General features: G+C 39.6%; 1 protein-coding gene across 1 annotated transcript in view; it reads left to right on the top strand.

The window, feature by feature from the left end:
- The first annotated feature begins 616 nt into the window (after positions 1-616).
- Positions 617-26505, top strand: part of URI1 (URI1 prefoldin like chaperone) — a 40679-nt gene continuing 14790 nt past the window's right edge. Inside the window, exons 1-4 of the mRNA XM_056500627.1 lie at positions 617-1024; positions 12080-12114; positions 16031-16109; positions 18358-18493. Of these exons, the coding sequence (XP_056356602.1) occupies positions 947-1024; positions 12080-12114; positions 16031-16109; positions 18358-18493 (328 nt within the window). The 5' untranslated portion in view covers positions 617-946. The remainder of the gene's footprint in view (positions 1025-12079; positions 12115-16030; positions 16110-18357; positions 18494-26505) is intronic.

Below are 26505 nucleotides of genomic sequence, written 5' to 3' on the forward strand. Positions count from 1 at the left end.
CTTGGTCTAGATGTCACTGCTCATGGAAGCAGGGATGTGAAGATTTGGATTAACGATGTAAAAAAGTTATTTCACTGTTGAGAGGTCAGACATTGGAGTGGGCTGACAGGGATGTGATGGAGTCACTGTCTTCAAGAGGTGTCTGGCGCGAGTGCTGGGCAATGTAGTTTAGGAGTTACGGGGTAGTGCTGAGCAGATGGTTGGTCTCTTCTCATCGTGATGAATCTATCCTATCTTTAAGGGCCTTTCTAAGATTCTATGATTGTTCACGGCCAGCCGCCCCGCCAGTGCACACAGACACTGTCCAGAGCCGGCATCCCGAGGGCAGTGACCGTGCCAGCACCCCGCAGTTACACGGGACACACGCTCCGTCAGTGCGCGGAGCCGCGATCAGTGCAGGCCCATCCGAGCGCCCCAAGCCGCTCCCCGCCTCCCGCCGCCCAGGCCGGGGCCTGCGGGCTCAGCGGGCCGGCGCAGGCTGCGGGGCAGCCCCGGGGTGCCGGAGCCGGGCGCGGGGGCCGGGCCGGCCGGGCAGGGGGTGTGGAGCGCCCGCCTCTCGCGGCTCGCAGCCGGGTGCCTCCCGCGGGCCGCGGGCGCGTACCCAGAGTGCAGCAGGCGGGCGGCGGCGCGGCCGGACCCAGCGCCGGCACCCCGGCCGGCTCTCCCCCGGCCGGCTGTCCCCCGGCGCAGCGGGAGCCGGGCCCAGGCGGCGGCGGCGCGGCCCAGAATGCGACACTGAGATGCTTCTTCCCCCGGCAGCGGCGGCGCCCCGGGCCCAGGCGGCGGCGGCCCCCGCGTGGATGCGGCTCTGGAGCCGGCGCTTCGCCCTGCACAAACATTTCTATAGGACTCATTCGCCCTGCTGAGGAGATCGGCCCAGACCGGCCGCTTTCCCTCCTCTCCCTTTGCCCGCTGCCCCGGAGACCGCCGGCGCGGCCCGGCCCGCATGGAGGCCCCCGGCGGCGGCGGCGCCTCGCCGCTGAGCCCCGCGCTGGTGGGGCGGCTCCGCCGGGAGCACGAGAAGGTAAAGAGGGACCGCGGCCGGGCCGGGCCGGGGGCGCGGGGGGACCGGGGCACCGGGGCGCGGGACGGCACGTGGCCGCCTGACGTCACGGGCGGCGGGCGAGGCGGGACCCCCGGAGACCCCGGGACAGGGACACGGGACACGGCCCCGGGACACACACGGCCCCGGGACAGGGACACGGGACACAGCCCCGAGATACAGCCCTGGGACACACACGGCCCCGGGGGCGGCGGGCAGCGAGGCCGGCAGGAGGTGCGGCCCTGCCCGCGCCCCCTCCCCGCTGCTGCCCCTGAGCGCTGGTTTTATCCTCTTCACGCCTCTCCGTGATTTTTCCGGCCTCCGGGCCGGTCACGCCTTCAGAACTGCCCGCGCCGGGCCCAGCCGTGCCTGTGGCCTGCGTCATGGCCCAGGCCAGCGTGCGCCTGGGCCGGCTGGGAGAGACCGTCTATCAAAACTTAGTTGTTCGTGACTTGCCTTAAGAATCATTGTTTATATTTGAAATGGGTTTCAAAGAACTAGACCTTTCTGCAGAAATTATTCCCGAGAGTTCAGAGGCTCATGATCTCACGGTCTAACTCAAGAGGGTCCTGAAAAGTTGAGGAGTGCGATTTGGGGCCTGTAGATTGCAGCCTTGCAGTGAGCTCTCTGTGTGGGTGGAGAGTCGCTGTGGAAATAACTTGTGGTCGCGTTATTGACACAAATATATTTGCCCAGTCCGCAGACCTTTCACTTCTGCTCACGTGATTAAAAATTTTTAAAGCAGTTTGTAATATGCACATTTGAATTCCTCAGTTACAGTGGAAGAATTTGTCTCCAGCCTGTATTTTGTCACATGCTGGTTTAGTTTAGAAAAAGTGAGTAACACCTTTGTGGTATTAAAATGTGCCTTGTCTGGAGTATTGTGTGCACAAATGCATCTACTTTGAACACCCATTAGATCATTACTAAAGGATCTGTGTAGCCCACTGACCATTAATGTGGATGAGCAGTAAGAGGGTCTGCTGGAATCCTCTCCATCATGTGCTCTGCACAGATTGGAACCCATTATGCCAAAAATTGGTGACAGGAACTCGTCTGCTTGGGCTCCTTTGGTTAATTTTCAAGGTGATGGAATCTGGTGAAGAATAATTTCCCTGGTTTATTAGTGTCAGGCCTAATGTGAGAGCACACATCTACCATAGCCTCAGAGGATTATTCCCAGTTCATGGTAAGACCTCTCTGTAAGCAAGTTTAAGACTCTTCTTAAACAGATCTGCTCCAGTGGAAAAGAGGCCCAGGAGACCATTAATTAAGCCTCTGTTAGGCTGATGTACCAAAGTTATATTTTATCATAGGGAAACTTTACATAATTTCTGCAAATTGGCTGAAAAAAATGGAACACTTCAGCTTCAATATGAAATTATACTAAAGAACTACATATCTTGGTTACAATGTAGTGTTGTGATGAAGATATAGTAGACTTCCCCTCTATTCAATGAATATATATAATTGGATTACAATGGTATTTTCAGTTACAAAAATATTGTATTTTAAGATGGAGGAGGTCTTTTAGTTTCAGCTGCCTCTTCTCAGAGATCTGTATTTTTCCCACAGAATCACTGAAGTTGAAGGCTCCTGTTTTGTCTCAGCACAAAGATGAAGGAGAATTAGTTACCCAGTACTTTGGTAAAGTAGTAATCATAGTGTGAGGGTCATAGAAAATAGTAAAGTTACTTAGCCAGAACAATATCTCTATATACTGGCAGGCAGATACATTTCTTTTAATTACTGGGGTTTTGTGCTGTCCCAGTGATGCTTGAGTAAGTGTAAGGAAACCTATTTATTCCCATTAATCTGAGAGCAACCTTTAGAGAAGTTGTGGAATACAGCAGTACGTATCTGCAGCATTAAAGATAATATTTGAATTGTGTTTGGGTATTTTAACACCCAGGCCATTGAACAACCCCTGTTCAGCTATGGGTTTGAGTTTTAAGTGCAAGACAGCTGCCTTGGAGAACTTATGTGCTGAGGCTTCTTCCTGCTTCAAAATACTGAAAGAAAAGGATGTTAGTGACTTTCTGTCTTTAATCGGATGGAGGCTGCAACTTTCAGGTTTAGGACCCCTGGTGAAAAGTAATTTTAATTCTTGTTTAGGTCTGCTTGCCTGTTGGACAGATTTCATCTTGTTAATTTGTGGTGATAGTAAGACCAAACTGTTAGAAGCAATTTTCAGTGCTCCTACTAAAGGCACTTTGTATAAAAACATGACTTAGAATGTGTATCTTGGGGATAAATTATAGAAGAATATCTAGTAATTTTCATGATAAAGACCATCATTGCAAGCACAATGCCTGCATAAAGTTTTGAATATTTCTGTAAGAAGAGTATAATGTATGTATCATGGATTACTTGTAAAAGCAATATATGTTAGCTGAAAATACTGCAGTAAATCTATTGCAAGTTAGTACAGAAATTATAAAATTAATATTTAAATAGGAGGTTTCTCATGCTATAGGGCCTGTGTTTAAACATTATATTTGATATACATTTATTCCTGCAATCAGCTGCGTTGGGATTACTAAGTGATGGGAAGTTGACAAGACAGATGTGTATGATTTGGAAAGACTTGTGTAGACAGTGAAATAACTTTCTATAGTTTCAGAGCAATGCAATGACGATACTTGTAAAGGGAGACATTACAGAACCAAGTAGATCCAAGAGACATTTGCAAAGTGCAGACACAGGCATGGAGAATCTAAAGGATTCCAGTATTAGATGGCAATATGATTTTTTTTTTTTTTTTTTTTTTTTTTTTTTTTTTTTTTTTTTTGGTATTGCACTGACAAACACATTTCTTTATTTTCTTTTTAGAAAAATTAGGACAAGGAAGTGACTCTCCTGTCACTCATCATGACAGCAAAGTACAATTAGATTGAGTGCAGCTCTTACTGTAACTTATTGGCCATTGTGCATTATGACATGTTCTTAATTTTTATTAATTTAAATGGTGGAGCTGTATGATCTTTAATTTCCAAATGATGTTCAAGTTCCTGGGTACTTAAAGTTTTTTGACAGTTAAACAACTTGTAGGTGGGTTATGGAGAAACAAATCACAGAATCCTAAGCTTACACTCTATTAAATTGTTTTCTCTTCTTGCATGATATATTTGTAGGGCTGACTGCTGCTGTTTGTCTTTTCCAAGTAATATCTGTGCCATGAAATCAGCAGCTTGGCAGTTTTCGAGCTGTTCCTGCAGTCTGAAAAGGAGCACTGAAGCAGAGTAGGGTCTTGGACACTTGATGCTGCTGCAGGAGCTGCTGGAAATCTGGAAGTGCTTGCCTGTGGACTCACAGATGAGACTCAGATGTGCTTTCCAGTGCAGAGTCTTCCATAGTTTGCACTTTTTCCAGCCTATGTCCAAGTTCACAGAATTCAGGGAAAACCTGGGTATGAGGCACCAGTGCAGCAGGACTTCATTTTGCTCAATAACTGGGAGGAAAGGGAACAGAGTATCTGAAACTTGGTTTGATGTGCTCCTTTTAAAAAGAACCTGTGTGAGGCTTTATTTGCCCTATTCCTATTTAAAAGGTACCTGGACAATTACCTTTTTGGAAACTTTTGATGACCTACACTCCACCCTGTCCAGTGGTTCCAGTAATGTTTTTTCATGTGCTGCATTCAAGTAAAAGGGCTAATTCAGTCATTATCTGGAAGCTTTTTATGGAATACTTACTGTTCCTCCAGTGTTAATTGATCATCACTTTTACTTTTTTAGTCAATATTTGTCCATGTTCCTATTAATATGAGTTAAATACCTACTAGTTTATGTAGTGTCAAGAGTTTGAAATAAATTAGCAGATCTTCAGTAGGTTTTTTAATGGTAATTGAAGGAGACTGTTCACAAAAGAGTTTAAAGAGCATTGCCTTTATTCTGGAGAGGGCAAGCCTCTATGTGTCTGTCCTCATTGGTAACTAAAAAGTGTAGATGAGACTATATGCACAAAATAAACGTTACAGCAGTCTGCAGCTGCTGTGAGTAGATGCAGTGACCAGGGTACCATTTGGGAATCATACTCAGTATCTTTGCAGATCTCTGTTCCCTAAGTTAAGCTTGTGACCTGTCTTCTCAGGTCCGTTTGGATGCTCCTTCCTTCAAGTACTTCTTTCATCCTTTGAGGTTGTGAAATTGTACTTTGTTTTCGTCTGAGCCTCCAGTCTTGCAGGTGGATCTGCTGGCTCAGAGCTTGCCTCTTGAGGCCCTCAGAGCAGCAGGTACACTAAGGCTTTGTGTTTGTGTGGTGAGAGCATTGGGACACTGCTGCACTGTGCAGGTGCTGCTTTTGTAGTTCCTCTTGTCTGTTAGCATAGGCTGCAGCACAGTCTCAGACACTTGCTCAGAATTTTCATTAATGATCAGGTGAGTTGTCCAAATGAGTTAAAAACAACTTGTTAATCTTTTTGTGGGTACTTTTTCCAGTCCTTAGCAGTTTTAGGGTGGCACATTTGTGACAGTGTTCAGTAAACTGGGCTGGGATCCAGCTTAAAACCAAACTTTAGTGACCTTTTTGCCCATTTTTTACCTCTCCCCCTTTCCCCCTTCCTGAGCTATTTTTCATCCAGTGTGGATCCCTAATGTGGTTACAGATGTCTGTCAGCAGATTGTGTCAGGGTTGGGAGGATGAGACAGTGGAACTGAGTAGTAGGAGCCAGGGAGGGATGATGCTGAGTTTACTACTCAGGATTGCAGCTGAAAGCTGAACCACAGCCTGCAGCTATGTCTGTGAGGCAGGTGTCACAGCTCATGGCAATTTTAAGCCAGTTAAGCTTAGCAGTGTAGTAGTTGTTGCACCATAAACTCCATGAAAGCCTGCAGAACCTGCTTGAGATGTTGGGCTTAGGTCATGGCAGTTCTGTGTCTGTGCTGGTCTGCTGCTCTGGGTACCTGGGCAAGCCTGGCTATGGTGTAGCCACACAAATATGTTTAGCTGACCTCAGCTAAAATGCTGAGTTTTGAGTTCTTATCTCTGTCTCAAGATGAAGTTACAGGACATGGACACTGGCTTGCTGCCAGTGAAGGATGAGATCTCACTCCAGCATGTTCCTTGCTTGCTCCACTTCAGTTGGTTTGGAGTTAATGGAACTCACTCAGCAGAAGACACATCCCGCTGCCCTTGGGCTTTTTGCTTTGTAGAATTTTTGGGCTCCCCAAAATCATTTTGGTCAGAACTTAGTATTTATTTATTAATAAATAATAGCTTTGTATGACTTTTTCTTCAAAACTGCAAGACCTACAGGTATGTACACAATTCATATAAAATTAATAGATCTTCATTTTTTTTCTTGTAAAGAAAAGTAAAAATTGTGGCTATATTTCTTAGTAAGATTTTTTACTTTAGGAAGAAATGTTTGCCACGATTCAGATTTCTTTCTCTCTTTTCCTTCAGTATTCTTCCCGAACACATTTCTTCAACAGGCAAAAGCTTCCACCCAAAGGGGGTTTTATGTTAATAATTTGTTGAAATGTAGCATTTTTGAGTAATATGATTTAATAAATGAATATTAGAACTCAGAAATGCTTTCTTCCTTTTGCATTAGATCATACAGTGTGCCAACAGACTGAAGAATTTTTAATAGTTTTATTTCATTTTTTGATTGAAAATGGGGCTCTAGGAAAAACAATTGTACAAATGTTAATTCTGTCTTTCTCCATCAGTGATTGCTGTGTTCTAGGCAAGTACTGTGTAGTTTCCTAGAGGAAAAAATGAAAATTCATTTTAAATGTTTATTTTTTTCTGTGGCTTGTTATATCCTTTTTACCAAGAGATGATTAAATATTTGACCACCCAGTAGTGTTGTTCTGTAATGTAAAGTGGTGTTGTGAACTGGTAATTTCATGGGTAAAATTTTAGTGTTTAGGGGTGCAGGAGGGAAATCTCATGCATGAGTTGCATGGCAGAGAGGGTTTTGATACTGCAAACATTTCCAGATGAAGGCAGCTCATGTGCATGTATGAACCACAGTAAATACTTGAATGTGGAATATTTAACATTCAGAACTATGCAGAGTTGGAGTCACCTGAAGGAAGTCAGTAGTGGAAATGATGTTTGATTTATCACAAGCCTTGCAAATACAGATCTGTGTTTCAGGAAATCAGCATACACTGGTGGAAGGTTCTGAACAGCAGGACCTAGGTTGAAACAGAGATATTTTTACAATCTCCGATGGCAGGGACAGTCTCCTGAAGGCAAGTCATTGGTTTTAGACTTTATTAGACCCTTACTTTAATTACCACCTCATTACTTGCTTTGCTTCCACAAAAAGTATTCCATACTGTCATTTTCCCTAAGTAACTGGAAATGTGATTGAAAGGGATGTTTAAAGTGAGACTAATTCAAGATTAAATAGTCACAAATTATATTATTGCTACGTGTAAACAAATTACTTGCATATCTGATTTTATTCAGATTACTTTTCAAGTGGTAAATAATGCTTTATCACTTATATAGTGCTCTTACATCTTTAGAGTGCTTTTCTCACATTAATTAATCATCATTAAACACTCTGAGGTGGGTAGGTTAATACTATTATCCCCATTTTGCAGATGAAGAAATGTAGACTGAGAGGTTGTGATTTGCTCAAGGCCATATAGAAGAAACAGAATCAGAGCTGGGATTAGATCTGTCTCCCTAGCTTCTAATTTCAGAAGACCAGCCAGATTGTGAGCCACAGTTTTGAAGCAAAATGCTCAAGTGTGCATATAGAACCACCAGACATTTGCTTGGCCTATTAGGTGCCTAACTTGCAACTTATTTAAAGGAAACTTTGCTTTTTGCCATGCTTCACATTTCCACCTTCGTACTTGCAAGTGTGGAAGTGGCCTCTTATTCATTTAAGACCTCTTCCTAATCTGATGCAACATTTTAATTTTCATGATTTTCATTGAATTTAACTTCATATTGAAAACTTAAAAATTTCTAGTTCTATGGACTTGAACATAACTGCAGGACTCAGCATTGCCTGCAGATGACACCGGGACCAGCTCTGTTACAATTTTTCACAAGCTGAGACATAAGTAAGGTTCTGACTTGGCAGCTTGTCTTACTGTTGTTTAGAAGAGATGGGAGAGAATTGCCCTCTGTGTGCTAAACTCAGCACCTTTATAGGCAGTGCCCAGCTGCTCAGTAGGGAGAAACGTTCACTTGCCTGCCCTCCACCTTGGAGAAGTACCTGACTAAAACAACATAGTCTGGGAATGGAGAGAACTCTGTGCCACCACTTCGTTAATCAGAAGCACCACAGAGAATTATATTCAGCTGTTGGTAATGGGAGCACGTGCATAGGTAACAGATAAGGAAACAAAAATAAGGTACAGGAAAGAAGTGCCCGTGTACAGGAAGGTGCAGACCTGCTGGGGTGATGTGGAATAGGTTAAAGACCCGTGGCATGTACAGGTAAGGATCTGCTCTGTGCACCTGCATCCTTCCCACCTGTCCTCATTGCTGAGGGAACATTGGATGTGATTGTAGAGCCTGGCTACTGAGTTAGGAGCTCTGGCTTCCCTTGCCAGCCCTGACCAGCCTGCAGAATCAGTGCAGTGCTTTTCAAAGTGCTACTCACTTGAATACACGGTGGAGATTTTGAACTCTTTGCATGCAAGATCATGGGGAAGGTAGTGTATAAATAGATAGGCTGGGAAGGGAGAATGTGTTGCAGACAAGGAATTCATGTCTTTGTTCAGCTAATGAAGTCCTTGGCTGGATGATAGGAGTTGTCTGGTGGTGATTTGGAGTCATTAGCCTGCAATCTGCCCTGGATTCACACTGACACGGTGGAACTGGGGACATCTGAGATGTGATCACAGGTCTAAAGCTGATCCTCGTGCTCTGCTTGTGACACCTACAAATGAGGGATTCCCTAAAAGAAGCAACACAGGCATCCCTAGAAATAGCTCAGGCACGTAGCAGTGAGAGCAGAGCAAGCATAATCTTCTGCTGGAAGGGTTTGGGTTTAATCCAGCAGGAATTACATGTTAGGTTACAGGTGTGCAGGGATGGCCTCTCCCCTGTCTCCAGGGCCTGCTTGTGGAGCTTACAGGTGTGGCTCTGGTGGGTCAGGGGCTTGAGAAGCACTGCATTTTAACAACTTTCTGTTAGTGGAAAGAAAGGAAACAAGATAGTTGCTTATTTGCTTTCTGTTAAAATGATGTTATATGTTTTCTGACAGTGGATTGTGTTTTAATCACCAGACCCATCATTAGGTAGTGTTAAGTCTGCTGCAAGAGTAGTTTAATAAATATTTTAGTATGCAGATAAGCCACTGATAACCATGTGCATTCACAGACTCATACATTTTTATGCTTAAAAGGGGAGAATTCAGAGTTTGTTGATACCACTTTGCTATGATGTCTTAAAAGTAAGGCATACTTGGTGGCACTAGCTGTCCAGGTAAATTGAGCTCAAGTGAACAAACAAGCAGGTCATTTATTTACCCCAAAAGGGTTTTCCATTTCTTAATTGTAACTCTAGATATGAATTATATCTAATAATAATGTGTGGAAGATAGACTAATGATTTTCCTGTGTTTGATTAAAGGCAAAGAATCAAAGATTTGTTTATATATTTATCTGTTTATTTCTTTCTTGTGATAAGACCAGTTGTTATCCAAACAGTGGGACTGACCTAATAAAGGTCATATGCATAATTGATCTCCATCTGTTTTTCAATATTTATTCTCTCTATTCTTTTGATGACTCCAGTTCCAGAAGTGCAGTCTGCAACATTTTTAAAGTGGCATATTTTAGCACTTCTGTAAAAGGTCTCATTTTATGCTGGCCACTGAAATAAAAAGGTTTGTTGTTGGTTCCACCCTTTGGTATCCCTTCAAGAGAGATTATATCAAAGAGGAAGAATTAAATTAAAATTGATTGGTGTTATTGATTTTTCTCTTTTTTTTTAAATTTTTTTTTTTTTAAGAGGGATAAAGGGTGATGAAAACAACATATGCCCCTATGCTGCTTTACTGATGGACTATTTCTTAAAAACATTAAAAGCATATGTGCCCAATTTACATATTTACTAATTAAAAAAGCTTCCTGGAAACATTAAGTAGACTATCTTCTGTAACCTTTAACATTGTGGCTAATGGATATAGCCTGGAAATTTTCATAGAAGGTCCTCTAAATAATGTAAATGATTATGAATATGTAACTAGTTAATATGCAGCTACGAAAGGATTATCATGTAGAGGTTAATGAACATGCTGCTCTTACGGTTTGCAGGGCTTTTCTTTTTGTGCTTTCAGCTCACTTCATGCGTGGAACGTCATGTATTGGGGATGGAAAGCTTCCTGTCTTCTCCATCTTCATCTGTAATGGGGCAATTAAATTGAAACTTTCTTAAAGGATTTCATAAACATTTTTGTATGCTAAATTATGTTGTGTGCTTCACGATCACTGCTAGATGTGAAAGGATGAAGGATGTGGATAGAATAGGCTTGGGCTCCTTGACTTGTTAGTGATGGGCTCCAGTATGCCTTAGCTTTGTTACCAGACAATTTATGTCTTCTGCAGAAACTTTACTCTTAAAATGGGCTTCATATTAATAGTAGGAATTAGATTTCTGACTTGATGTCCTGTGCAAGTCTGTGTATTTACTCTCAAGCTTAAAAATAGTTGGCTTGCACATTAAGGAAGATATTTTGCTAGGCATTTGATTTGTAGGAGTTTAAAGCAAATGATAAATTTAAACTTGGCTTATGTGGGATGAGCTACCTGGCTGACTTTCCTGATGGATTATGAAATAACATAACCACAAATGTAAAGCTGATCCTTTTCATTTAAGAACTTTGCTCTGTTTAAAGAATTATTAGCTCACAAAGTGGTCTCTTTTTTTTTTTTTTTTTTTTGTTACTCCTACACGAGTAGGAAGTGCAGGGTCTGAGATCTGTTGTGCAAAAGCTGCACATATGCTAACTGAAAAAAAAAAATTGTCTTTCATTCTGTTGTTTGGGAAAAAAAAAAAAAAAGAATTATCTGCTCCAGTGATTTCAGTGGTACTTGAATGTATGTTATTGTTTTCTCTGCAAATTTTCTCATTAATTGCTTTCAAATGTTAGCATTATTTTGGCTATAGGAAAAACGAAATTTGTACAAAGAAAATGTAGAAAACGCTTATATTGAGAAGCTGTCTAGACATATTTAACTGCCTCATGGCTTCATTGCATTTCATATAATTAAATGAAATTGTTTGTGTTGTATTTTTGGTAACTATTATTCAGAGATCAGAATATGTTTTGAAAGACAAAATCTCCATGTAATTGTGGCAGAGAAGGTCAAAGGTTTCAGCATCCTGCCTGTTTGCTATATATATGTAGACTAAAAAATTGCAGTTAAAAAAAGATAAAATATTTAATTTTAAGAATGTACTTTATTGTGTAAATTATTTTGTATCTTTGGAAAACCTGTGGCATAAGGAAGTAAGTGAAATATTCATATTAAAACTTACCTTTTTTGACATACAGAAAGAAGCCAGCAACCCATCATAGTGGCAAATATCCGTGTATTTACACAGCACAAAGTTAATTTGTGCTTTTTCAAGTAAAAGTGGCCAGTGGAAACATTTGTAGATGTACTGATAGAGGAAAAATGTTTTTGGTGCTGTGAGATTCATTTGTTTTGCTTTTTAATGACTGAGTATGGGAGTTAGAGTGATGTCTTGTTGTAATTTATGTTGTTTTCTTACTCTGCAAACATGAAACACTGAAAATAGATCGGCAGATTGCACAAACTGCTACTTATCTCAGATCCTGTGTCACGTAATAGTTATGGAGCAGGTATTGTACCAAAATAAAAAGTGAAAAGCTATAATTTTTTTCTGTGGTTATCACTCTGCATTAGCCTGTGATAAAGTGTGCTGCTTAAGAACGACCATTCACACGCCTTTGCCCTGACAAATAAAAATGTGGATAGAGACAGCACCAAATCTGTAAAGCTCCTGTTCTAGTTTGTGATGCATTGACATTGCAGCTGTATGCTTAGCCTTGTTTTTTTCATGAGTAGTTATCTGTTTTAATGACAGGTGGTCACTGGCTGCCAAGAAAAAATCCAGCACTGGTAAGTAAAAAAATTCTACATGTCTAAAATACTGATGAGTAACCTAGTTATGCTTTAATAAAGTAAAGTTTTGCTGTTTATTCTCATGAGAGTCAAATCCTGCTAGCATGTTTTAGGGATTGTTGCAATGTACTCTCCTTAAAATATATTTATTTCTCACTGATATAATTAAATCACAAATACAGTGAGCCTCAGTGTTTATACTTCTGCCTTAAAAACCTATCTCATCTGTCATTTTTGCCCAAGTAGCCTTGTTGGATGAATGCTTAATCTGCCTGAATGGTGAAAATGTGCTCCCAGGGTAGAATTGTTGTTTTCTAACTATGGAGCAAGTAAGGAAATTCCACTTGCCTCCTCCTTAAGCTGAAACAAGGTAGAAAGTAATGTTTCACTCTTACCCCCTCCTCAAGTAAAGTATGTGCTAAAGCTTAGTTTTTAATACTTAAAATAAATGGTTTGTTATATAAAAAATTATCTCTGGGCATTTTTTCCTGTGTTGGCAGTCTATGGTTAATAGAAAGCATACCTAGTAAATAATAGTTTTGTATGGCATCTGAGGAAAATGTACATTTAATGGTGAATGAAATCTTATGAGTTACTGTGAGATATAATAGTTGATCTTACAGATATCAAATTACGATATATCCATGCTGTGTTTACCATGATTTTACTGAGAGAACAACAGGAGCTGTCTTGATTATTGTCTGCAGGGTTATTGCAGAATCACAGCAACTGCCCCTTTAGTGGTGAGATTAAACCTTTGGTTATACACCATCAAGCATATAATATTTTAAATTTATTTTAAGAGGCTTTTTCTTCATGCCTGAAAGATCTCCGAGCAAATAATTTATATTTAGTGTGTATCAAATGTTTTTAGTTTAAATGCACATAGGCTGCAAACGCTGGATAAGAGGAAAAAAATCAAGGCAATCTATACACATCATCATATTAAATTCTGACTATTGGCTCGCAAAAATAATCTAAAACTAATATGTTTCATTTATGTTTAAAATTCAGAGGCTGCATTAATTTTCAATAAGGGAAATATTGAAGTGCCTACTGGTGCTGCTGTGGTGAAGGCAGGCTGAATATCTCCAGCTCATGCACTTTCTCAGGAGCTTTGCAGTGGCTGTGCCTGCTGGCTGCCATGTGAAATTCTGCATGTGCATTCTTCCACTCAGAAATATTTCAGAAATAAACTGTTGGGCAGAAAGCTGTAAAATTTGATCAGATTTGTAAAAGTTTGGAAAATTATGACAGTTTTTTACCATGGCTGACATTTTGGAGTGGCCTGGGAATGTTGGCTGTGGAAAGAAGAAGTTGCTCTTGTGTTTGCTTTTATGCAAACTCTGGTAATGATTCCATGAACTTGATGGTTTTGGGCACAGAACCTCTGATGAAAAAATAACTTACTGATTTCTTTTATATAGAAAAACAGTTTGTATTGCATCCATACAATCTTTACTTCATTAAAAAAAATTAAAATTTACTACTCTTATTTAGATCTTGATTGTGCAAGAGCTGAGTGCTCTTATTTCAACTGAATAATTTGTTAATATAAGACCTTTTAAGTAGTCAGTGACACAGAAGAATGTTAAATAGAATTGGGTGAATAACAATAGGGTTTTAAAATGCTCAGCTTCAATATATTTCCATTAAATTATTTTCTTTTCCATTTTTCAAGTGCACTTTTTGAAGTATATTTCTAAGGCTATGAATCCAATACTGAGTTGGGTATGGGATTAATAGCTAGACATGCATTTCACCTTCTAGGGGCATGTTCATAGCTGGGGTCCCAGTATTCTTCCTCCCTTTCCCTTTGGTTCTTCATTGCCTGGGGTGGCAAACTGTAGCACTGGCACACCCCAGGGCTTGTAAAAGCATCAGCTACACATGAAGAGGGAGCTTCTTAAGTAATGCTGTTTCAGGCCAATTATTTAAAAGGATGAATTTAAATTTTCTTTATCTGCATGTCGCAGTTCAGAATGTGACCCCACTTTTAGAGATTGCCATGATGGAGGTTTGCTCAGCAAGGGGCAGCAGTGCCAGTACAAAAAGCAGGATGCTTTGCTTGTGAAGGAGCACAGCCTCTGTGGCAAGTGGGTTCTCCTGGACCCTGATCAGATTATTCAGTAACATGCAGCAGTCAGGCCTTAAAGACAGTATCTTCTTTTCAGGTTAGTGAAGAAATGTTGAGTGACTTGCAGCCATGAAATGATGGGAATGTTTAGTCCTGCAGTGAGTAGAGGATTTTCATGCCAGACTTTTCCCATGGAGTCTTCTCCTGCATTTGAGATGTGCCAGGCCTTGTTTTTCAGTGGCTGCTTGGGTCCATTTCTCAAATCCACATCTCACTGAGGCGAAGGCTGGGTTCTGTAAATAGCATTAAGTAATTGATTGTTATTGTTGACACCAAGTTTTCATTATATTCCTTCTCTCCCCAAAACATCTCAGTGCATTTTGCTAAGATTCATGAGTTTGTCCTTCCTTTTTGAAGGAAGTGAATTATGTTTTCACTCTGATCTGGGCAATGCCTAAAATGTCTGGGAGAAATCTGTCAAAGCAAAGCAGCAGCAAGCCTCTTAGGTAAATCAGTTATGTGGAGTATGGTTTTAATGTCCAAGTGGCATAAAAACCTAAATTCTTTTTTTCAGGATGAGTTCAACAACTTAAAAATAGGTGTAAAGTAGGATGGTTACACCAGAGTTAAACTGTGAAACAAATGAGTCAAAACATAAGAGTATCAGATTATTTTTCATAATGAATGCTGAAAAAGATTTCACTCTGCTTATGAATCTAAAAAAATCAATGGTAATATTTTGAGAGTTGTGTTATCAACTATGACATTCATTGTTCAGCACATTTATAGATTGCTTTCCTGAGTCATCCTCAGAAAACCTGTAATTTGCATCTTGGGTCAGCGTTGTTAAGTGTGCTGCTCTGTGCTTTCAGTTGCCTTTTATTGCAGAATTTACTACCATATATATGTTTATTGTTTTGAAGTACAAGTAAACAATATCATCAAACTTGACATTTATATGCCAGCTGCTTCATGCAGGAGCTGATTTTTGACCATCTTTAGAATGGCAGGGGTCCATTAAAAGACTTTTTCCAGACAAATTTAAGTATTTGAGAATGCCTTCACAAAAGAAGGCTTTTTTGGAGGGAGTGTAGTTGCTTGTTTTGTACACAAAGTAAAATCCCTGCAGCCACTGAAATGCTGTTTCTTGTAAAGTCCTGTGACAAGCCAGGTGTCTGCCATGGGAATGAATATTTGTCCCAGTTCACCAAACCATTTCTCTCCTGGGTAGCAGCACATAGCACGAGCCTTATTTATAATTTAGATAGAGAGGTATCAGAAGGGATGCTTGTCTCTCTTCTGGGCTTGAAAATGTGATAGGATCCTGGTGGTCAAGCTATCTTTCAGGAGTGTTGACTCTTGGTAGGAACACCAAGTTAATGGGAAAATCAGAATAAAATTTTGCTCATTTATGTCAGCACAAACTAAAGTCAGTATATGAGCTCTGTATTACTTGCCACTTACAAAGCATAAACTGGATTTTCAATTCTTTTTCTAAATATTGATGGTGTTATAACTTGGACTTGAACATGGAGTGAGATACTCCAAATCCTGGTGAAAGAACTGCTTCTTTGCACCATGAAAAATTCTAATTCTGAACAAGACATGCACAATCTAAAATAATCATGTACCTATCTTAATACACATTATTAGAAAATAATCTAGCTATTATGTTTGTCATCCCATGTCTTTTATAAATGAGTTGTTAATCTATCAGCTGTATGTGTTAGTGTAAAACAGTTCATTTTTCTGTATTTTTTGTGTTATTTACTAGCAGAAAACCATTAACTCTTTACTTTATCTGTGAAATTGAATCAACTTTGAATTTGTCAACAGGAAGAAGGTGGAGAGTGATTATGAGGCTCTTCAGGAGCGACTCCAGACACTGCCTGACAAGTTGTCCTATGATATCATGGTATGTACATGGCAGAGGTCACAAGGAAATGGACTAAAACTCTTAAAACCCGGGCTGCCTGCACTGGGGGTTAGGTGTTAGTCAGGTTGCCAGTACTTAGTAATGTTACATTTATTATGATAATAGTTAAACCTTTGCTTTTGTTTCTTTCTCTTTTCTTTGAAATCCATTATAAATTACAGTGTTACTGACAACTGAGAGCTGATGACATAAATGCTTAACACAAAGCTGACATGTTTGATATGTAAATCTATTGTATAGAAAACGATAATTATGACTGAATTACGGTACTTAGTCATTTCCTGAGAAGAAAGTGGCTGTAGTATTTCCTGATTCATGGAAATAAACCCTAGAACATTGATTTTTACATAAAAAGGTGCTGCTAATTTTTGTTCCACCAATCTTCCCATTGACATAGCGATCTTTTCTGGTGCTCTGAATCTTCCCTAACAACTGCACAGCTCCCTGTGTAAAATTTGCCCTGTTGGCTTGCAGTCACCAAAATTTTGAACAAATTGGCTTCTGTTTCTCTTCTTTCCTTCTTCCCTTCTCAGGTTCAACTCAGGGTACATCCTTGAAGGCAGGGAAGTTGTACTGCACATAACTGAGTGGCTGATTTCAGCACTCAGTGTCTGACTGCTGCCTTCCTTGGCAGCCTGGCTCAGAGATTTTTAGTGAGACACTACTGGAGTACACTTGTGGGAAAAGTGGGGAAAAGGGAGGGTTTCTCTTTGCTGTGCTGGTGATACAGCTCTGGATTTTGTGTGCAGTCCCATTTGTCATGTGTGTATGTGTGGCCACATGATGTAAAGCATAAGGATTGTGTTGTTTCGAAGAATAAAAACTCCCTTATTTTTGAAGGAAAGCTAGATAGGGCTTTTCTTAGTTGAAGCAGCAGTGTTAATTCACATCTGTTACTTTAAATGTATAGAAACAATTCCTATCCTGTTAACCAAATATTTTCATGTGCTTTTAATTTTGCTTTCTTCACTTTGGGGGAAGGAAGAGTGAACAGGCAACTCATGCAGTCTGTACTTTAAAATCAAGTCAGGGCACACATGTAGGAAAAGCATATTCTGCATAGTCTTAATGTCAGGGTCCTGCCTGCTGGGGAACTTTTCCAGCACTGGGACCCTCCTGGATATGAAAGAGAAGGAAATTGCTTTCCAAGGAGACAGATCCACTGGGCCAAATGCTCTGCTTCAGCACAAACACAGTGAGAAAGCAAGTGGCTGTGCTGAGGAACTGAGGAAGAAGGCAGAAGAATAAAGTAGAGGGAGCTGATAAAACTGTCTGAGATAGATCTCTTTTTACCCTAAAAAGAGAGAAACTTGCTGTGGGGGGCCACCTCCATTTTAGATCTAATTTGATTTTGGTCTCCTAATTTCTTCATGATTGAAGCCCAGTGGCCTGGGGGTCAGAATGCCAGGGCAGGTGTAGGGGTGCCAAGGCTCCTCCTCACCTAGGCGACTTGCCCAAGCACTGCCTGTAAAATTTGGGTGGTAGAAGGTGTCTTAAATCATAAAGGATGTTGCAGTGTGTGTTAAAATGGGGGTTTATATTTTAGGAAGCAGATACAAAGTTCTAAAATTTGTTGTCACTTATGTACTCCTGCCTGAACTGTTCTGCTTTTATCTATTGTCCTTGTGTCTGGAGAGCAGGTGGAGGGTGAGGGTTGCTTGGGGAGCATCCCTGGGAGGTTGAGGTGAATGCCTCACCTGGTGAAATATCCAGCCAGGTGAGATTAGACACTGTCTGTGGTCCTGCTAGGAGCCCCAGTGTCTCACGCTGGAGTTTTGGGTACTTGGTATTACCAAGACAGATTCTGAGAAGAGCAACTCATCTTTGAGTTGATCATACCTATTTAAGTATTTTAAAAAAAATTTAGCAAAGCTAATCTGGCTTTTATAGGAAATGAATGTAGTCTGCACAGAACTCAAATAATTTATATTATCAAGGTTTATATGTTCAGATGAAGTGAATTTGTTGTCCAAGTGAGCATTCAGCTGTACTATAGTCCTGTGTCGCAAAACAAGTTGTCTGGTGAAATTCAAGTTTTCAGATATTGTAAGTACAATACTAAATTAAAATGGACCTGGTCATTTGAATATTTGTGATGGGTTAGTCACTAAATAGCTACTGTAGAATTTTTATTTTTTTAAAATCTGTGTTTTACATTTAAAAAAAACTAAGACACGTATAACTGCCTAAGTTTTATTTTCATTAGTGATGTCTGTGTCTTTGACAGGTACCTTTTGGTCCTCTTGCCTTCATGCCAGGAAAGCTTGTCCACACCAATGAGATCACTGTTCTGCTGGGGGACAACTGGTTTTCAAAATGCTCAGCAAAGCAGGCTATTGAGCTGGTTGAGCACAGAAAAAAACGTATGTATGTTTCTGAACATATGAGTTAAAATTAGGTACCTTGTATTAATATATAAAATTAATGGTGTCTGTGTTGTTCTCTTTTGTTTTTGTGACCTCACAAACAGAAGTCCCATTCAGGTGTTGTATTAATCTAGCACCTTATCTTCTATACTTGCTTGAGACTTGATTGGATATGTCTAATTAGAAAAAGAAACCAAACTAAAAAGCCCCTTTCACTTTTTTTTAATGTAACAAATGCTGTGTTCTCTTCCAGAAAGTGGACAAGTGGACACTGCCTTGTGCTTTTGCTCTTAGTTACCCTTATTCCCTGTATTTTGTTCCTTTATCTTGTTTCTTATTTCTTTGCTGTCTTGTCTTGTGTTTTGGTTGTTGTTTGTGTTTTTTTAGTGTTGTTTTTTTTTTTTTGTTTTTTTTTTTTTTTTTTTGCCATGTAGTTTTCCATTTTTTTCCCCTCTATCTTCAGATACTTTGCTCCTGCGTGTTGATTTTTGTGGTTGCTGCTCAGCTGCATTTCTGCCTCCTGCCCTTGACATTCCTCTGGTGTGATCTCCTGGATCCCCCCAGATCTGGTGCAGTTCATCACCACCAAATTAATCTAACATAGAAGCACATCACAGGGGCAGATAGGCAATTCCTGGGTTGGTTTCCAGCTCTTTGTAGCTGATGTTGAGATCTTGACCAGGACAGCAAGAGCTGTGCATGGTGCACTATGGAACTTCTTTGTGTTAGAAAGAAGGAGAACCTAAAATATTTGATGTAAACATCAAGGAAGTGAAAGCACAACAAAATGGAACATAAATTGGTACCTATTAGCCTTCATTGTTTGCTTCAGACAAGCATTTAAGTTCATTTTTTTCATCCTGGATTACCTGTAACCTGTCCTGTTCCTCAGATGGTGCTCACTGCAGCTTTGCCCCTGTGTATATTGCAACTACCACAACTATTTACACTGGATTTTTGTTTGACTGCAGCAATCCATGTTGCTGCCTGCAGCAGAATACCCTAGAGGTTCCCCATCTGAATGAGCTTTTTTTTCCAATTTTGTGCAGGCAGTGTTTATGTAAAAAGAGGGGTTTTTTTTTTCAAAATTGTAATGAGGATGTTTTTATAAAAATTCATTTTCTGTATTACTTTAAAATACTCCTTTATGAAGAGCATTGCCAAAAGTATGTAATTTGTATTTTACCTATTATCTTTCTTAATCTGGTTCTCCTGACACAACTTTGCAATTTTCTTTCTTACTGAACTGAATCTACATTATTTATTGTGGCTCTTGTGAGATCTCAGGTCCAGATCTTTTTCCTTGATCTTCTGATATTTTTTTCAGTGCTGCAGAATACTGTTGTCACCGTTACATTCAGTGAAATCATTTGACCTTTGCATAGTAGATGTTTGAACATTAAGTAGTCTGCTGGGAGACACACAATAAATGCTGGAGTCTTTCCTTTATTATCCTTTAAATTGCATTTAAAATACGAACTCAGAAATACTAATTTCTTTCAAAGCAAAATAGTCATTGATGCTGGATATAAACCCTCCATTCAGCTGATAGTTCACTTCAGCTGTGTGATGGCTGCCAGTGGGAGGCTCCAAAACACTGGTATTAACTAAAAACTTTTTTTTAAGATATGTTCTCAGTTTTAGATGGTAAAAAACATATTAGTTCGTATGATTCTGAAAAAAAGTTACTTCTTTCCTAGATGCACTTTTCTCCCTTAAAAAATACAACTGACTTGAACTCTTTAAACCATTTTCATGCTAAATAAATGCAACTTAGAGAAGAATATTGGAGATTTTGTTCTGAGGAAAAACGTTATATATGTGAAAGACCTGTAGGCTGTTGCTATGTAATACGAATTTGCTGCTTGTGGCACAAATTTGCAAGGCTGATGTTTGATAAGTGTTAAAGTCTCTTTCCTGTGTTTATTGCACTGTAGTTAATTTCATAGGTGTGACTGTTTTTGGGAGCTAGTTTACAGGGTGGGCATTATCACCACATTGACACAATGTGATTTGATTTTTGCTACGTAATCTTTTTGTTTTGGACATAAATTGCAGGAGTAGGTCACACACACTGGAAAAGAGGGCAGGCTCACTGCAGGGGATTACACTGCCAGCAGTGCCCAGTGTCCTGCGTGCCAGGCAGAAGGTCCTAACAGGGCAAAGCTTTTTTAAGCATGTGTTTAAGGCCAGTGTGTGCTTAAAGGCTTTGATATGTAGGAATTGGGGTCTGAATGAGCAAAGAGAGGCTCATGCTGAAATAAACCTGGCTATATTTGTTGATGGTTTGTTTCTTCAGTGACCTACATTTTTTTATCTAATATTACTCTGTTTAGATGGATGTTTTTTTCATAACTAGCTGGTCAGAACTGTTCAGATAACAAACTTAATTAGTACAGCCCTAGTAATTCAGTGCTTTAACAGGAGTTAGGACTATGAGGAAGTAAATGCAAGATATTTTCATTGTATGTCATCTCTTGTGTCTCACTGCTGAATGGTGAGGAGTGGGAGAGAATGTGTTCAGGGTTCAGGTTTTCTAGGGGGACTGATTGTCCTGGAGATTCCTAGGTTTTTAGTGTTCTTCCTTGCTGGTTCTGGGGAGTTTTCCCTCTTGCCTTTGGTTCGTGTGTGGATCTGTGTGTTGGAGACCTCTGGTCACCAGGGCTGTCCCTGCTGGCCTTTGAGCACCCCAGTGCCTAAGAGGTAATTTAGTCCAAACTCACAGGACAGTTCCTTTGCAGTTTGACTCCTTCTGTGTATGTTGGTGCATACAAGAATGGAGAATGTGAATTTGCATTCTTAAGCAGCAGTAGTGCCAGATAAATCAAACAATACCAGTGAGTATAAAGCCTTGGAAGTAAGGGGTAGCAGTAAGAGTGTACTATATATAAAAGCTTTAAATATTACTTAGTACTAATTAGGTCATCCTTTTTGTCTTAGTAGTTTTGTTAAATTTGCTTTCTAAAGGAGAATGAGTGAAAAAATGTTTGCTTCTGTGGAATAGAGAAATGCCCAGCCACAGTAGATTAATTTCTTGGTTAAAATTTATTTAATTGAAAGGAATAATTGAAGGGTGACTGTACTGAATTTTAAATGCACTTTAGCTGACATAGCTGCAGAAAGCCCTATTTTGGGGATCCATTTCTGTTTGCCTAGCTTTTGATTTAGATGCAAATTGTTCAGCACTGTGATTGGTTGAAATGTATTTGGTAAAATTTGGGACAGTCATTCATGTCAAATGTTACTTTTTCATCAAATATTGATCATGTCTTCTTGAATAATATTTGAGTTGCAGTAGGTCTTTAATTTGCTGTGCATTTTTGCAACATTCTAATTACTTAGTTCCAAAATAGTTAATAAACAGAGTGAAGTTTATAGAATTGCCAAATATATTTTTAATTGTTTTAAATTCATTGCACTTTGTTAAACCAGGTAGTACAGATAATGGGAAACATTTCACATGTGTTTGTGTGTAAAAATGTGAAGAAATAGTGAAGTAGATTAAAGGATATGCACACCAAATTCCATTAAAATAAAAGAAATTAGCTTTTTAAGTATGTCACAGTTTAGCACAACAATAATGCAATTGTACTTTTTTTTCTCCTACAATTATCTTGCTTAAGGTACTTCATAATATTTCTGTTCTCCTCAAGGCAAGACTGTATTGTCTCAGAATTCAAAGAGGGAATAAAGATTCTTTTTGTGAATATGGGATTATATCTTTTACGTGTTTGTGATGATATAAATTACATTCTTCTCTATATCAGTAATCGCATTAATTCTTTAAGATGGGAAATTTTTCATTACAATAGTCCCTGTGGTAGTTACTATAGAAAGAAATTAAATAGATTTTTCTTGTAAATATTTGTGGATTAATTCAGTATGCTAGGTATTCCAAGTGTCTAAACATTTTAAAAGGTGGGAAATTAAAACATGCACACAGAACTAGGAGTGGTTTTATTGTGTTAAAAATTTATCAGATCCCACTTAAAGGAGAATTGTTGAACTACTTAGCAATTGTGTCTCCAGTATGTGTAAGAATACCCTTGCAGTGTCATGCTGCAAATGAATTCATGAAATGAAAATACTGATTACATTAACATACAGTATTGTGATAGTCCCCAATTGTAAATTGCAGTGTGTAACCCCTAATACAAATATTTGTGTCAATCAAAATTGACCGATAGCTCAGGATACAGGGTTTAAAAGATACCATTGTTTTAATGAGATGATCCGGGTGGATGAGGACCAGTTTGAATTTGTTCCTTATCAGCATTTCCAGAAAAAAAGGTTTTGTCTCCAAAATACATGATAGGAAGGCTTTCCATTTCCCATCTGTGAATGAGTGAAGCCTTTAGAGGTTTTAATGTTTTATCCAAGGGTAAAAATATCTTCCCTGGTATTCTAAATAATGTAACGCTAACTTGTCTACTCACTGTTTTTGGGGTTAAGAACAAAAAGTGCAGCAATGCTAGAAAAAGATTCAGCTTTTGCTTTTTTTATAACAACAAAAAAATGTATTTTCCTGCTCTTTCTCTGCACAGCAGAGAATTCTGTTCTGCTGTGCTTTTAAACTTTTTTTTTTACTGTTTTTTGCATTTATCACTTCTTAGTTTGATAACCTCCCTTCTTTCCTTACCCTTGTTAAGTTAGGGAGCTGATTTGATGCAGTGCTAAGTGCTCTAAATTTGCTCTGCAGTTCCCAGGAGGTGTTTGGCTTCTCACAGGACCACAGTCTGGGTATTTTAACCAGAACACATTGGAACAAAGTAAGGAGAATAGACTCCTTTCTGTAAGTTACATACTGTGATTCAAATAAGCCCTTACCTTTTTTATGATTCTTACTGGGCAACAGAGGAGATGCCTGAATGCCACCTTCCTTCATTTAGGAGGCATTTAAATGTATTCAGATAATTCCAGCAATTACATAGGTGTGTGAACCTAAAAGAGAATGCATTGCATTTACTTAGTATTCCTAGAGCCAAATTGCCTGTACAAATTTTTACAGAAGAAAATCCAAATGACATTGGTTTTGGTACCAAGGGAACATGGAAAACAGAATGAAGATTGTCTTTAAAGGGTAAAAAGCTACTACACAAAGGATTGCATTACATTTTAAAGAACTGGTGCAATTGCTTTTATAAGGAATGAATTTAATGTTTTGTTGCAACCAAAAAGAGAGCTTAAATCCATATATACAAAAAGTCATCAGAATTCTCTTTTCACTCTTAAATCCATTTCTAGAAAAATTGAATAGAAAATAATGGAAGAACAGAGAAGGGTGTTATGAAAAGTTTCTAGTAGATACTGCTTTCTTTTTTTTTTTTAACTTGTTTCAAATAACCTGTGATAGTTTGTTGGAAGAGTATTGGCTACAAAAATTCCGTTGCTGATTAAATATATATTTGTTGAAAATACATTCAGAAATCCCCAGGTGATTGATCTACTTATGCAGACCCTAAAAAGCAAGAAAACAAGTAAGGAACTTAAGGTATCCATAATTTCCATGGTGAGAGGATGAGCTACTGAGGTTCTGCCTTCAGATTGTACCTCCTGGTTCTCACTCTGAGCCAGTGTCAGTAACTGAGGTAGGTGATTGTTCCTGGCCTGTATCACCACTCTGTGTGATACAGAGTTGATTAAATAACTGTGTTTAGGACTGGTTATCTTCTACATGAGAAACTGTGTTAGACAGCAAGAAGATCTTTACTCTAAATCTCAGTTGCCTGCAGAATTCTTTGTTACACTTAATCTAAAATTTCTGTCCTGTCACCTATCCTCAGAGGAGATTATTTCCTATGTTATATCTGTGAGACTCCCTTGAAGACCAGGTACATTAGGCTTCAGCTTTGTTTCAGTTTGTCCTGTTTCACAAAGTCTGACTTTTCAAAATAGATCAACCTGTTCTCACTATTCTTGTCTGTTCTTACTATTTAAATCCCAGTGTAACACACAGTTTCCAGAAGTAACTAAAATAATGTCTATGATTCCCCAAATCCTTATAGACAACACTCCAAGGACATTAATGTCAAACTCAGATAATTAAAATTTGTATCCAGCCAAGCTAATTAACCCATTAAAGCCAAAACGCATAGATGAGAATTTGTGTCAGTTTGGCATTAGTACGTTGTCATGTCGTGTAAAATCTGGCTTCGCTGGACTTCATTTCAACAATATGAAATGTGTTCCCCAATTATTTTTTCCCTCTACCAGTGTATTTGTAGCAAGCAGAGGGCTGCTTCTTAAAAATGACTAATCATGTTATAAGGAAATCCAGTCCTTTCAGAAAGAGCTGGGAAAGAATGATGTAAATGTAAAGAAATCTTGCTGACTGTAAATATGAAAGGCTGCTATGCAGAGGAAATCTACTTACTGTTATTTCTGGTTTGAATACCTTTTCCTTTTGGTGGTCCAGGAGACCAGTCCTAGAGGCTCTGAGGGCTGTGGCACTGAACTATCTTTCCAAGTGGTTAAACTGAGACATGTAAATAGGAACTACATGGGTTCACCTGAAAGCCATGTCAGACTTTGCTCAGATTATTGAATGTGACAAAGTTGGACAACAGCCTCTGGTTCAATCCGTCTTAAAAGGCTCTAAGAAGCTTAAACCACAGGGTAGTAAGAGGAGGAGACTGTGGAGCCTCTCTTTCTCTACCAGTATTTTTATGGGGGTCTCAATTAATAAAAACCCCTGTAGTTTGTAGTGACTTGTTTCTCACTAGTTTCTGTGTGCTTCAAAATTCAGTGAATTCCTTTGGAGGCTTTTAGAGTGTGTGGTGGCAAGTTCAAAGCACACGACCCTGAGCTTGCCCTACAGTTAGGTGCATGAGCCTTTTTCCAGGAGACCCCTTCTTTGCAGAGGGGCCTGACCAAGGGAAGGTCTCTGCTTTGGCCAGGCAGGAACCTTGGTTTTCCTCTGACAGGGGAGGTGTGAGCAGCCCAACAGGCTGGCTGGGGACGGAGTGTCGTGCAATCCCAGCTGTCCACTGCCGTGCTGTGTGGCCTGGGGCAAATCACTTAAACTGTCTGTTTCTTCATCTGTGAAATAGGAGAGAGTTATACTCACCTCCCTCGCAGGGCACTGGGCAGATTAGTTAATGCTTGTACAGCATTTTAAAATAAAATAGTGTGTAACTGCTCAGTGTCCTCACTTAACAGAGCCAGCAGCGTGCACCTGTCCAGGAAGCAGCATCACAGCCTGGTGCTCCAGCAGCAGTATAACCTAGGTGGCTGCTGAACGATATTTAGATTTACATGCAAGGAGTGAGACACTCATGGTGGTGAAGAAACAGCCAAGCATCATGTTTACTGTGAATGTAAAATAAAAACCAGAGGAAAATTAGTCCCAGCTATATATGTGCTTATGTATACTGAGAATACGTTCAAGAGGTAAAGGTGCAGATGGGAGTATTTTTTAGAAAAACTATCACTACCTTTCTTGTATTTGGACTTTGGAGGGTGTGTTAGACACCAAGAAAGCTGTGGATGATGTTGGTGTGAATTAACTGATAATGAAAGCTGCTCTGTCTGATGGAGGATGAAGGAGTCGTGTAAGGGGAGCAGAACCCTGACTGCACGTGGAAGGAGTTGTGTCCTTTGCTGGGTCTGCGTTGGCACTGCTTGAGACATCACATATTTTTTTGGAATTGGTATTTCATCCAGGAGGCAATGCAAATGCAGGGCTTTTTTCAGAGAAGAATCTTAAGCTGTTTCTTAGAAACAGCCTGAGGAATGGAGAATGACTGCACATTTGACACATTGCTTACTGTGTGGTTTAAAGGCTAATGCTTTTGAAATACCCTAAAAGTCTGAGCTTTGTCTTAGTGCTCCTTGTGGGAAAGGATGGACATTGCTTGAGTAGCCTTTTCCAAAATGCATAAATTTCTTTCTAAACTATTTACTGCAAGCAATACATTTTTAAAGCAATTGTGTTTGAGACAGTGTGAAATATCAACAGGGAAAAAAGCATACAATACTAAATATTATAAAACTGTGAGAGTAATTTCACA

Source organism: Oenanthe melanoleuca, chromosome 11 (assembly GCF_029582105.1).
Source record: "Oenanthe melanoleuca isolate GR-GAL-2019-014 chromosome 11, OMel1.0, whole genome shotgun sequence".
Classification (NCBI taxonomy): Eukaryota; Metazoa; Chordata; class Aves; order Passeriformes; family Muscicapidae; genus Oenanthe; species Oenanthe melanoleuca.